A 14488-nucleotide genomic window follows, 5' to 3' on the forward strand; every position below is an offset into this window, starting at 1 on the left:
CTTAAAGGTTATATTTTTCGGGTTATCTTTTTTGTGCTTTGAACATGCTCACGTAATCGCGATATAGTCTTATAGACCACGCCAAATTAGCAAGTCGAGTAAAACAGTAAACAATGTATTTGACAATGGTATAACAATACACAATACCATGGAGTAACAGTATACATTAAGAATACCTTTTAAATCCATACGTTTGGTACTTCCACTAATTTAAGTGCCGTGAAATACGGGAATACATTTCCAGTCGCGGTCTGCAGGCCGTAAAATAACCATAATGCCCTGAAAATTACTATGAAACCATCTGCAGATGTCTTTTCTCTCTATAAAACACCAAATTATGAAACCAAGCCATCCAGAGAGAGGCATGGGCAAGACAAACACCGATCAACCAGCCAGCTTCCACCAGTCGTGATTCTCTCTATAAAACAGTACTACAAAACAGATATGTACAGTTGAACACCCGACATCAGAGCCGATATGGACGAAACTATAGACAAAGTTCTGCTACATCGCCCTCTAGTATCCGATCTGAGCTCTTAGCCAAAAAAACAGTGATATTATGAAAAAAAACTTCCAAATCTAACTAGTGTTCCTAGGCCTAACATATAAAGCATCAGCTGATTCATTCAGAAGTCTGGCCTCTTCCTTCAGTGTCTTGCTCCAAATGCTTGACAAACAACTGCATGGCCAAGGAAACAACTCGTAAATAAACGTTGAAGGCTCGCCAATCTTTGACCATGTATAGGAAGTTAACAACTCCAATGCACGCCCGAGAATCAATACATGCTTACCAACAAAGACGTGATGTTCTCATCAGCGATGAAACAAACACACGCAACAGCCGTCATCTTCTTGGTCTAATCTGACGATATTTGATACCATAACCTACTGTGGATGCAATTGTTGTAGAAGCTACAAGCCAGCTGCATTTCAAGAAACAAAAGAAATAAAGCATGAAACACAGAAAAGATAAAGGATCAGACAACATTCCGTTAGCAAAATCTTCAAGTTTCCCTCTAGCTGCAACCATTTATTACAATTGTCACCTATTTGTATTTGATTTTTCTTCTACGTGAGTGTTTCTTCTAAAACTATTGGGTTTACATTACAGTATGTTCACATCAGGAATGGTTTAATTGGTTTTATAAAGGTTAAAAATTACAAAGTAACACAAACATAAGATTAGAGAAGAGTTACCTCAACACTGTAATATAATTCTGAGTCTCCTCTGTGCCAAATTCTGGCTGGAGGAGAGCAGCAGCAACCAACATCAATTGGAAAACTGTGTTCACCTGGACCCAAAAAATATGGTCATGCTTTGACATATAAGGATATAATCCTAAATGATCAAATGTTATGATAACACAAAGCCACACCTTGCTGATAAAAAGAGGTTTGACCTTCTCACGGTGAATTGCATCTAAGTTAACAAAGTCTGACCAACTGTTCCACTGGCACAAGGGCAATATACAGCAGTTAATATAATTTTAATAGTCCAAAAAAAATCCTGAAGTTTCCGTAAAACAGTCTACCTTCCATCCCAGACTGGAAGCTCGTTTGTAGACAGCACCACCCACAAGGAGCAAGTCTCTTACAACAACCAAGCCAACAAGCCCAGCTTTGAGCACCATTAAAAATACAAATTAATTGATTTATTGACCAAATTATTTATTCAAAGGAGAATACAGCAACAAGAATAAGTCACTAGCAATCATAATAGTTCTTTTTTAAGTTGGTGAATGGTGCGTCAGTACATAACTAGAACTGGTACCATAGATGGGGATGCAAGCAAACTGCAAAGTAATTGCTCTGCTTTGGAAATGCTAAAAGAACTGACAAACAAGTATACATTGCTTTACTTACGATGTAAGAGGTCTTTTTCAACCATTGCTATGGCAACACAGCCAATCAACACCTGCAAAACATAGACATTGTATATGTGAATAAGTTAATGAAGAGACATAAATCAAGAAAGTATGAAATTCAACCTTATCAGCTAATGGGTCCAGATAAGATCCAAACACAGAATTGATGCCCATCTTTCTCGCTAAAAAGCCATCTAACTGCAGTCAAAGAACAAATAAGCACAATGAGTAAGGTTATTAGCGTATGATCTTAGCATCAATACAAACTATTGATAATAAAAAGGTGCAATCCATACCCAATCACTTGCACCAGACAAAGCCAATGTGCCAAAAGCAGGAAGATACCATTCATTCACAATCATCCTGAGGCACATCATTGGTTCATTAGAATCATAACAAGACCAAAGAAAGAATTAGCAAAATAATAGGCTAATAGCATACTATATCTAAAATATAACATGATAAGACAAAATATCCAGGGCCACAAACTAATCAAGCAGAAACAAAACATAAAGCGGCAGATCCTCCATTTGATAGAGTGTAATCCTTGACGGGAAGTTCCGGTATCCTAGTTCATATCTGTATTGACGTCTTAGCAGATTCCTACACTATCCTCACACATAAGTATTTCAAGTTCTCAACCTGTCAATCTACAGCATTCAAAAGCAAGTTTGCCACCATCAGCAAACTAACTTGAAATGTAATAAACTGTAAAAATGTGCGAAGCCTCAAGAGAACATATCATGGTATACTCATTCCCTATTAGATTATTAGAGCTAAATAATCATACACACAAAATACAGATCAGATTGCTGCATGTCCTTCCATTTGCAAGAGGCATTGTACAGGAATAAAATTTAGTTGATCCATCCATTCAATTTTGCATATGGTTTTCTGAATGGTGATCCCAATAAATGTTGGGCATTTTCACGCTCCAATGCAAGATTACTATTGTTCCTCTGTGCCAAAAATAAATATTCAGCTTCACGTTTTCATTTCTTGTATGCATGTATTGAATATAGTACTTAAGAGAATAATTGGGCATAGTCTAGTCATTTTCATTGTCTCCTTGATCCACATGAAAGATAAACCATGCCCTAAATTTTTAAACACAGGCAGCACTTTTCAATGCATATGCATCGAATCAATATTTCTATGAATTTATACACCAATCCACAAGCTCAGGAGCACCTAATAAAATCACCGTATCATGGCAATTCATGGCTTCAGGGTTACAAACTCTTAGATTGGATCCAGACAGTGTACCGCTAATAAAACTATTTACACAATCAATGCAGTTTTATTTGAATGGAATACTAGCTGAACCCAGTTAAAATTCTGTAATTTAGCAGGCGCAATCCAACCATGAAATGGAGTTATTTAAGAATTTCCATCCGTTTCACAGTTAAGCACACATAGAACTCAAAAGGAAAACGCTCACCATCCAATAACCGGCCCCGACGCCATGCGTCCAATCGACACCAGATTGGGCAGATTCAGGAACCTCTCCCTTCCACCCGTCACCGCCTCCGCCACCTCGCTCTCATCTCTGGAGATCCGCCTGGGCTCCCACCCTACGGCGTCCGCGACAGCCTGGGCGCCGCCGCCGGCGAGCGCGCGGGCCCTCCGGAGCCTGGCGCGGAGAGCGGCGGCCGCGGCGGTGAGCGGCGTGGCGGACTGGGAGAGCATCCATGGCGGCGAGGAGAGGAACAGCGGGCCCCCCGAGCGGATGGGGACGTGGTGGTGCGCCGCGGCGGCGAAGGGCGCGGGCGCGGTGGCGTGGGAGGCGGCGGTGGGGGAGGAGGCGGCGAGGAAGGCGTCGAGGGAAAGGAGGGAGCGGGGGTTCGGGATCGGGGTGGGGCTTCTGCGGAGGAGAGGGTTCAGGGTTTTGAGGAACGCCATGGCCGCGTGCTGCGGAGCATTGGAGGGTCGCGGTCGGGATCGGGGGACGGTGGGCTCCGAGCTTTTCTTGCGGCGGGCGTTGTATACTTTTCTCCCCCACCGAGGAGAGCGAGCGGTGGCTGGTAGGTGGGACCAGTTCACCGTGATTCTTGTTTGAAAACTCAGAAAAATTTCTCAACTGCTACGAAAATTGATTTCACCTCAAAGACTGAAGAGCGTGGGGCGTGACCAACAGTTGTCTTATACTATTCCTAATTTCTTTTTTTTTAGATAATGATACTATTCCTAATTTCATAATGTCATGTTTTTAAGCAAAAATTAACTTCCAACAATAACCTCAAACTTATCCCCAAAAATCAATCATTCTCTTCTTCTTAAATATAGCTCTACTCAAGTTGGGAGCAAGCCTTGGGGTGTGTTTGAGGAATAGGAGATTGAGAAGATTGGGAAGATACGCAAAACGAGGTAAACCATTAGCGCATGATTAATTGAGTATAAACTATTTTAAATTTAAAAAATGGATTAATATGATTTTTAAAACAACTTTCCTATAGAAAATTTTTGCAAAAAACGCACCGTTTAATAGTTTGGTAAGCGTGCGCGTAGAAAACGATGTACTTTCTATCTCAATGTATATGGAACGAACGCAGCCTTGGAGGATTAGATATTTTTATCCTTAAATCCCATTAGAGACTCATGTAAGAAAATAGGGGATTGAATTTTAGCACTTTATTTGTGATGATCTTTACTTATAAAAAGAAAAGTTCTTTCAGAACTCATTGAAAGATTTCACAAATTATGGCACCACGTGGACCAATCAAATGCTGGCAGAACCGCCAGCTTTAGATTAGTAAAAACACGACTCCTTGAATTAAATGTTTCCCAAAAGAAAAGGTAAAAGGAGTTTTAATCTTTGTGACCGCGGATCCAAATCCGATTGACTTTTAGTTTTCACTATCACTCGAATTTTTAAATTTGAACCTTTTTATATTACTTTTTTATGCACATAAGGATTTGTATTTCTATTAAGGCCCAGTTCGGGAGGTAGAGCCGCACGAAAAATGGTGTTGCCCATTTAACACATGATTAATTATGAATTAGTCTTTAAAAAAAACTTAAAAATTGATTAATATGACTTTTTAAAGCAACATTTATATAGGAAACATGAAAAAAATACGCCATTTAGTAATTTAAAAAACGTGCGCGCGAAAAAGAGGGAGATGAGTTGGGAAAGAAGGAGGAAGAACACAACTAAGATTGTTTTGTTTTGTTTTTTCTTTTCCTAAGTTGCTAAAGGGAGTTGGGGATTTGTTCCATCACCTTGTTTCTTATTTGAGTTGTTTTTATCTTTACTTTTTTTTTGGCAAATTTATAGCTTATATGTCTTATGATAGAAGCTAAATATGTAATCTATTTTCATCATTAAAAAAAGGTTACCCAAGGGGAATTTCTATAAGGCATTCATGCAAGATTCCTACTTCTCGTGAAGACCTTTCAAAGTGCCCGGTCGACACTTCATATGACCAGTTTAACTGCCATCATGCAGACACACAGGACCGATCGAACAGCAAACAATGGCTTTGCCAAATTTGGATCCTGGCCTCCCAAGTCCCAGCTACCTCCAGGAAAGAAGAACGGATCCCGTCCACAAGTTGTGGCCCGCGTCGCTGTTGAAGTATCCCAACAAATTCGCCCGGCCTTCACCCGCGGATCGGCTCGAGGGTGTTTCCCCACTCTCGCGTCGATTCGCGCGATGGACCTGTTGACATCGGCGATGAAGAGATGCTGCAACGGCAAGACGCTCCTCCGCGGCGGCCGCACCTGTCGCTGCTCGTCCGCCAGCGCCATTGGATCTTCCGGTGTCCGTGGCAAGGAGGAAGCGTCGACTTCGGCGGCGGACTCCGAGCCGGATAAGAAGAGGTGGAGGAAGAAGAGGTTCTGGAGGAAGAAGAAGAAGAAGGCCAAGAAGGATCACTACGGCGACGCCGCCGCCACCGAGCACGGCAGCGAGCGCGCCAGCTGCAGGCGCTACGAGAACGACGCCGTGGCCGACCTCGTGAACGACATATCGTCCAAGTCAGGTAAACATATATGATATATGCAAGCAAAATATGCATAGAGAGAACCGATGCTTCGTCCCTCGATATGATCACGCTGATCATGCACGAGCTGTTGCGCACGCATGGCTGCAGATGTCTGCAACGTGTACGCAGCCGAGGGGATTCTACGGATCACCCACCAGAACATCCCCAGCATGGTGCTCACGTACAGGCAGCTATGCAACGCCACCGACTCCTTCAGCCCGAACAACCTGCTCGGGGAAGGCGGCTTTGGGAGGGTGTACAGAGGCCACCTCGAAGAGATCAACGAGGTAAGGCACCGATCAATATGCTACATGTCATCATGTACTCATGTCCATGCCTGCGCTGTAACGCACGCATATGCATGAACAAGCAGATCGTCGCCGTCAAGCAGCTGGACAAGGACGGGTTCCAGGGGAACCGCGAGTTCCTGGTGGAGGTGCTGATGCTCAGTCTCCTGCACCACCCCAACCTCGTCAAGCTGCTCGGCTACTGCACCGACATGGACCAGAGAATCCTCGTCTACGAGTGCATGCGGAACGGCTCGCTGGAGGATCATCTCCTAGGTACGTACGGGCGGCACAGCCAGCGTTGGATCGCCATGCCGTCGATTAATCCGCTGATCGATCGAGCGTGCGTGCGTGCAGATCTCCCTCCAAAGGCAAAGCCTCTCCCGTGGCAAACGCGGATGAAGATCGCGGTGGGCGCGGCGAAGGGCATCGAGTACCTGCACGAGGTGGCCAACCCGCCGGTGATCTACCGCGACCTCAAGACGTCCAACATCCTCCTGGACGAGGACTTCAACTCCAAGCTGTCCGACTTCGGCCTCGCCAAGCTCGGCCCCGTCGGCGACAAGAGCCACGTCAGCACGCGGGTCATGGGCACGTACGGCTACTGCGCCCCCGAGTACGCCATGACCGGCAAGCTCACCAAGACGTCGGACATCTACAGCTTCGGCGTCGTGCTGCTGGAGATCATCACCGGCAGGCGGGCGATCGATACCTCCAGGCCGACGCACGAGCAGGTTCTCGTCCAATGGGTGAGCAACTCACTGCCCTCGTCCTACAAAAATTAACCGATTTCGAGCTGCATTAATTAACTGGCTTCTCTGTGTGTGCAAACACAGGCGGCACCTCTCGTCAAGGACAAGAAGAGATTCGTGAGACTGGCTGACCCGTTGCTGGAAGAGAAATTCCCCCTCAAGGGGCTTTACCAAGCTCTCGCGATCGCCTCCATGTGCTTGCAGGAGGATGCCAGCAACAGGCCGATGATCAGCGACGTCGTCGCGGCGCTCTCGTTTCTTGCCGAGCAGAAGTATCATCCCCAAGATGGCCCGGATCAGGCCGCCCGGAAGAGCAGAGACAGGGACTGTAGCAATCCTCCCAGGAAGACAGACATGGTTTCTGAGATCAAGGCAGATGATGAAATCAAGCACAGGTGACCATAGAGGAGTAACAGCCTAGCAGGGAAGGGAGGAGCTGCAGGACTGTCTGCTCTCTTGAATTTCTTGTGTAATGTACACCACCTAGGCAGGATGTAACAGCAACAAGTCGATGTTGACTGGTACTTGGTCTGTTCGTCAGGATTCATTACCAGGTTATTGGAGCTCGCAGGACTGTCTGCTCTCTTGCAGTCCCAAGTTATTGGAGCTAACTATAGATACGATGAGAATGACAAGAATGATGACATTACCATAAGCCAGTTATATCGAAAATGCTCATTGCCGGGCGTCCGGCAGGGGGAGCCGGATCGGATGCTCCCCCCGCGCGTCCCTCCTCCACGTGCGTATCTGTTGGAACCACTCATTTCTCTCTCCCCTTTTTCTACAAAAGATATTTCACCTAGTGTACTTACAATGTTTCACTATTTATAAATCTAATGTTGCAGTTTATTAAAATACTCTTTTGCAACAAAAAAAACCCACATATTTTGTAGACTCTCTATTAAGGGATTTTGATTTATTTTTTGTTCCACAAAAAATGTTTCACCTCATGTACTCACAATGTCTAATGTTGCAGTGAATGAAACATTTCATTGCAACAAAAAAACCCACATATTTTGGAAACCCCATATTAAGGGACTTTGGTATATTTTTTGTTCCACCGAAAAATGTTATACCTAGTGTACTCACAATATTTCACTATGTATAGATCTAATGTTGCAGTGAACTAAAACATTCTTTCGCTATTTGCTAAAACATTGTTTTTATATAGGGTGAAACAATACTCTATTTAAACGAGTGAAACATTTTCGAACTACTTAGCGAAACAATTTCGATATACCTGGTGGAACATCGTGTAACATTTAAAAATAATTCAATTATAAGCTTTTTTTTTCGTCGGAATATATCCATGTGTGGTCTTGTTTTTAAGATTTAATTGTAATGAATTTAATGGTGCAATCGGATCATTATTTAGATAAGTAATTTAAGAAAAAAATTAGTTTAAAATAGTTTTGCACGTAAATCGGACGCTGACATTACGATTTCCCTAGCTTCCCGTCGGACGACCGACGCGTAGTCGCGTCCCAGTTATATTAAGCAGAAGAACAGAATCATAGTTAAATAATTCTTGTGCGAAATTAAGAAATGGAAATCGCAACTGCATTGTAGTACGTACTACATGTCTACATGCATATTTTAATTTCCTGATCGATCCACCCTGAACAGGACCATACACGTTTGTCATAACAATCACTAAAATACTGCATTTATTTCGTCAACGAGGATGCATGATCTTGACTTCCTACTCCTTGCACATGGTCTCTACTTCTCTCCGGGAACAGGGGAGAGTGCAAATTTCAGTGGAGCTCGCGGCAACTGAATTTTCTGAGAATGCTGGTTTTAAGAACGAGTGATTGCCCTTCTCCGACCCTTACTGCCCAACCGGAGAGCGGACGGCTAATGTGTTCCACTTATTGAACAGGGTCTATGGTCGGTCCGTGACCCCTGGACGCCGAAGGCGTCCTTGGGGTGATCTCGTAGTTCCTACGGGGTGAAGAAAATTTCTTCCTTCCAATTTTGTTTGCCCAAAAAACAACTTTTTTTCTCTCGATTTTGTCGAGTCATTACACCGATTCAATAAATGATCATCAAGCGGTTCTTATTCGAAGAACCCTTGCCTTTTGTTTAGCTTGAGACTCAATCATCGTGGCTCTAGTATGAATCTAAGGTTTTAATTGAACTGATTCATAGGATCGCAACAAGATAATTTCTACCAGAAAACTACTCCAATTTTTGCTTTATTTATTTATCTAGTAAAACAAGAGTAAATCTGCATTACGCACAAAAAAAAGAAATCCAAAATAGGGAAGAGAAAAATCAAGAGGCCTCTAATGATCAACATTTGGGAAAGAAAGATAGACGAGCCAACTTGAGATTTTTTGGCATTATCATCACAAAGAAGAAATTCTGGATTTTTCTTATTTCATATCTTCAAGGCAAATCGACCCAACCCAGTGGCTGACGAAGTTTTGAACCTTTTTTCTAATATCCGTTGAAAATTTGTGTGTTTCTGTTTGAGCCGTACGAGATGAAATTCTCATATACGGTTCTCGGAGGGGGGTTCGGGTTAGTTACCTATCTCAATAAAGTATATGATTGGTTTGAGGAACGTCTTGAGATTCAGGCAATTGCAGATGATATAACTAGTAAATATGTTCCTCCTCATGTCAACATATTTTATTGTTTAGGGGGAATTACACTTACTTGTTTTCTAGTACAAGTTGCTACCGGTTTTGCTATGACTTTTTACTATCGCCCAACCGTTACAGAGGCTTTTTCCTCGGTTCAATACATAATGACCGAGGCCAACTTTGGTTGGTTAATCCGATCAGTTCATCGATGGTCAGCAAGTATGATGGTTCTAATGATGATCCTGCACGTATTTCGTGTGTATCTCACAGGTGGGTTTAAAAAACCCCGCGAATTAACTTGGGTCACTGGTGTGGTTTTAGCTGTATTAACTGCATCGTTTGGTGTAACTGGTTATTCTTTACCTTGGGATCAAATTGGTTATTGGGCAGTCAAAATTGTGACAGGTGTGCCTGACGCGATTCCGGTAATAGGATCACCTTTAGTGGAGTTATTACGTGGAAGTGCTAGTGTGGGTCAATCCACTTTGACTCGTTTTTATAGTTTACATACCTTTGTACTTCCTCTGCTTACTGCCGTATTTATGTTAATGCACTTTCTAATGATACGTAAGCAAGGTATTTCGGGCCCTTTATAAGGAAGGCATCTCATAGAGAGTTCTAATTCTCATATATCATATCGGGTAGGTTGTGGTATTTCATTGCTACAAACATGGGTTATTCTAAAATAAGACATGTCATTTAGATACTTCTCTTCAACTCCGAACTATTGTGATACAAATAATACAAATAGTTGAAGTTAATTTTACGAAAGAAAAGAAGGCGGATTATGGGAGTGTGCGACTTGAATTATTGATTTGGCCATGCAGATAGAGAGTTGGATCTGCCACATTAGAATTCACGACCAAAGGTGTCTCCATATCCAATCAACACGTAAGTCCCCTGTCTAGTAAGGATAGGCTGGTTCACTTGAGGAGAATATTTTCTATGATCATACCTCAACCATGTCATCCATGAAGAGGCTCCGTAAGATCCCATAGAGTAGAAATGGAATAAGTCATGTGACATGATCCAATTCTCTATTTATTACACTTACTTTTTATTATAGTATGGAAATGCATTCATTTTCTTTGCATCGATTGCGATCTGCAATACTATCGGAGTAAAAGAAGGGATCTAAGGAAGAACGTAGGCTAAACTTTTTGATTTTTTATTAGTAACAAGTAAATACTTTGTTTGGACGTAAGAAACTTGCAATATTGGGGGGGATAAATACCAACTAATCAAGAGACGCGAGACAATCCACAAAGCAATTGATCATGATCAAATTTGTAAGCCCACTTGGATATTGAGCATTTACCCATAAGAGTAGGATTCTTTTCAATGAATAGTTGTAGGTGCAACTTCGGAAAATAGAATCTGATAAAGCTTTTCTTACTTAGAGCCATTGAGCCATTATATACCTTATTCTATTATGGATCTTCTACGGTTTTATTTCTTTCATTCTTGCTCGAGCCGGATGATGAAAAATTCTCATGTCCGGTTCCTTTGGGGGCTGGATCTTAAAGAATTCACCTATCCCAATAACAAAGAAACCTGACTTAAACGATCCTGTATTAAGAGCAAAATTAGCTAAAGGGATGGGACATAATTATTACGGGGAACCCGCGTGGCCCAACGATCTTTTATATATTTTTCCAGTAGTAATTCTAGGTACTATTGCATGTAATGTAGGTTTAGCGGTTCTCGAGCCGTCAATGATTGGTGAACCGGCGGATCCGTTTGCAACTCCTCTGGAAATATTACCCGAGTGGTACTTCTTTCCCGTGTTTCAAATACTCCGTACAGTACCTAATAAGTTATTGGGCGTTCTCTTAATGGTTTCTGTGCCGACGGGCTTATTGACAGTACCTTTTCTAGAGAATGTCAATAAATTCCAAAATCCATTTCGTCGCCCAGTAGCTACAACCGTTTTTTTAATCGGTACTGCAGTAGCTCTTTGGTTAGGTATTGGAGCAACATTACCCATTGAAAAATCCTTAACTTTAGGTCTTTTTTAGGGATTTTTCAGTTTGATTCATTCAATCGTGAAGTACCGTGCATAGGTATCTAGGAAATAGTTACTTCCAAGTGAATCTTCCCTAGATACCTATAATCTATTTTATTATGATCCATTTCGCGAAAATATAGATTGTCCCAAAGATGCAAAATTGTTTTCTTTTTTCTTTTTATTCTAACTCGAAAAAGAAGAAGAGGAAAAAATTGCAATGGATTTAAAACTAGAACTTATTCTTAGGTAAATCCATTGGGAGATGCTTCTCTAGAGTGTCCCATATCTGTTTTCCATCTTGCATACGAAAACTGTCAATTCTCATCAGATCTTCTTCCGTCTTACTCAAAAGGTCCAATAGTGTATGGATATTGGCCCTTTTGAGACAATTATACGTTCTAGAAGGCAGTTCTAATTGATCAATAAAAATACAACTCAATGGAATTCTTTTTTTGTTTTTCTTTAGATTAGTTAATCTTTTTTGAAAGCTTAAAAGGGGGGAAGTAAACCTGTTTTTATTTTCTTGGAAACGAGTACCCTCTTCCTCCGTGTGAAGAAAAGGAAGAAATAAATCAATCAAATTACGAGAAGCCTCATAAAGCGCTTCCTTAGGGGTTAAACTTCCATTGGTCCATATTTCTAGAAAAAGTATCTCATATTTTGCATTTCCATTCCCACAAGCAAAAATACTATAATTCACATTTCGAACAGGCATGGATACAGCATCTATAGGATAACTTCCATCTTGAGTGTTCTTTCTGACTTCCGTGTGATATCCGCGATCTCTCTTGATCCGTAACTCAATACGGAAATCCGTGGGTTCTGTCAAGTTAGCTATAGGTTGTGCCGTATCAACGATTTCTACGGAAGGCGGTAAGATAATATCTTGGGCAGTTATGTATCTAGGACCTTTGACGCAAATTGATGCGGTTCTAACTCCATAGAGATTACTTCTCAATACAATTTCTTTCAAATTTAGTAAAATTTCTTGTACCGATTCTTCAATACCTGCTATTGTAGAATATTCGTGCGGCACGCTCCCAAATTTTGCATGTGTGATACATGTTCCTTCTGTTTCTCCAAGTAAAGCTCTTCGCAAGGCAATACCAACGGTATCCGCTTGACCTTTTCTAAGCGGGGACAGAATGAAACGACCATAATAAAGACGCTTACTATCTACTCTTGATTCAACACACTTCCACTGTAGTGTTTGAGTGGATCCTGCTACCTCCTCTCGAACCATATAGACTAGTATTATTATTTGATCATTGAATCGTTTATTTCTCTTGAAAGGGGTTTAATTCTTTTACAGACGTCTTTTTTTAGGAGGTCGACACCCATTATGCGGCATAGGTGTTACATCGCGTATACAACTTAATCGTACACCACTTTTAGCAATGGCTCGTAATGCGGCATCTCTTCCACTACCAGCACCCTTTACCATAACTTCTGCTCATTGCAAACCCACTGCACGAATAGCATCTACAGCTGTTCTTTGACCAGCATAGGGTGATGCTTTTCTTGAGCTTTTGAATCCACAAGTACCCGCGGAGGACCAGAAAACCACCCGACCTTGCGGATCTGTAACAGTTATAATAGTATTGTTGAAACTAGCTTGAACATGAATAACTCCTTTTGTTATTCTACGTGCACTCTTCCGTAAACTAAAACGCGCATTCCTACGCAAACCAATACGTACTTTCCTACGTGAACCAATTTTTGGTATAGCTTTTGTCATATTTTATTATCTCATAAATATGAGTTAGAAATAACAAAAAGAAAAAAAGATACAAAGATATCCGTTTCAGGGTAAAATATATCCTTTACTTGAATTTTTTTATTTGGAATTTGGACATTTTCGCGGGTACTTTTTTTTTACTTTTTAGAAAGTCAAGTTCTTTTTTCGAAAGATTACCCCTGTCTTTGTTTATGCTTCGGATTGGAACAAATGACTCTAATTCGTCCACGCCTACGAATCAGTCGACATTTTGTACAAATTTTACGAACAGAAGCTCTTATTTTCATATTTCCGTATTCCTTTCTTAAACTATGAATTTACTCTTTTGGAAAAAATAAGTCTCTTTGTTTGAATTTTAGAACTTTGAATTTTTTACCCTAGAAAAAAAAAGAAAAACCTAACCCTTTGAATCTTTGGTATCCTTCAAATCTTCGGTATCCTTCGAGTCTTCGGTACGCTTCGAATCCTTATGGGGAAGTCTATAAATTATACGCCCCTTGCTTGAATCATAACGACTTACTTCAATTTTGACCCTATCCCCCATCAGTATTCGTATAGAACTAGACCGGATCTTTCCTGAAATATAGCCCAGGATGATGGTGTCATTCTCTAGGCGAACGCGGAACATTCCGTTGGGTAGGGCTTCCATAACTAAACCCTCGAAAGTAATTTTTGCTTCTCTCGGGTTTTTTTTTCTCTCCTATTTTTCTTTTCTGTCATATTTTTTTTCTCCTATTTTTCTTTTTTTATTTTCAAATAAAAAAACGTTGTATTTTTGTTTGAAAAATAGGAAGTTCAAGATAGAATTTGGGTACTATAACTATAGGTGGGGCGATTACCGCTATAGGCGGGGCGATTACCATATATAACATAAGACTTCTCCCCCAATTCTGTTTAGTCGAGCTTCTCGATCTGTCATTATACCTCGAGAAGTAGAAAGAATAGCAATTCCCATTCCGCCCAAAACCTTAGGAATTCCTTGATAGTTGGCATAAATTCGTAAGCCAGGTCGGCTGATACGCTTTAAAAAGGTTCTAGTTCTATATATTCCCTTTCTAGTCTTTCTCTTTTGATGTCGCAAAGTTGAAACCAAGAAATATCTGTTACTTTCCTGATGTTTCCAAACACTTTCAATAAAACCCTCTCGTAGAAGTATTTTAACAATGTTTTCGGTAATATTTGTAGATACTACCCGAACAGTTCCTTTTTTATTCATGTCCGCGTTTCTTATAGAGGTTAGTAAATCAGCAATAGTGTCCTT

General features: G+C 41.3%; 2 protein-coding genes across 2 annotated transcripts; one reads left to right on the forward strand and one right to left on the reverse strand.

Annotated features, from left to right (window-relative positions):
* Positions 1–397: 397 nt before the first annotated feature.
* On the reverse strand, positions 398–3825 carry LOC4325867 (CDP-diacylglycerol--glycerol-3-phosphate 3-phosphatidyltransferase 1, chloroplastic-like). The gene is made up of 9 exons (NM_001372196.1): positions 3307–3825; positions 2162–2228; positions 1989–2063; positions 1864–1915; positions 1533–1618; positions 1377–1451; positions 1198–1292; positions 792–923; positions 398–679 (listed from the first exon to the last, which is right to left on the reverse strand). The coding sequence occupies exons 1-8, from the start codon at positions 3765–3767 to the stop codon at positions 845–847; spliced, it is 990 nt and encodes a 329-aa protein (NP_001359125.1). The 5' UTR covers positions 3768–3825; the 3' UTR covers positions 398–679; positions 792–844.
* Positions 3826–5354: 1529 nt separating this feature from the next.
* Positions 5355–7545, forward strand: LOC4325868 (probable serine/threonine-protein kinase PBL23). The gene is made up of 5 exons (XM_015769610.3): positions 5355–5848; positions 5960–6138; positions 6225–6414; positions 6496–6887; positions 6975–7545. The coding sequence occupies exons 1-5, from the start codon at positions 5521–5523 to the stop codon at positions 7287–7289; spliced, it is 1404 nt and encodes a 467-aa protein (XP_015625096.3). The 5' UTR covers positions 5355–5520; the 3' UTR covers positions 7290–7545.
* Positions 7546–14488: the final 6943 nt, after the last annotated feature.

The sequence above is a fragment of the Oryza sativa genome, chromosome 1 (genome assembly GCF_034140825.1).
Source record: "Oryza sativa Japonica Group chromosome 1, ASM3414082v1".
In the NCBI taxonomy this organism is placed as follows: domain Eukaryota; kingdom Viridiplantae; phylum Streptophyta; class Magnoliopsida; order Poales; family Poaceae; genus Oryza; species Oryza sativa.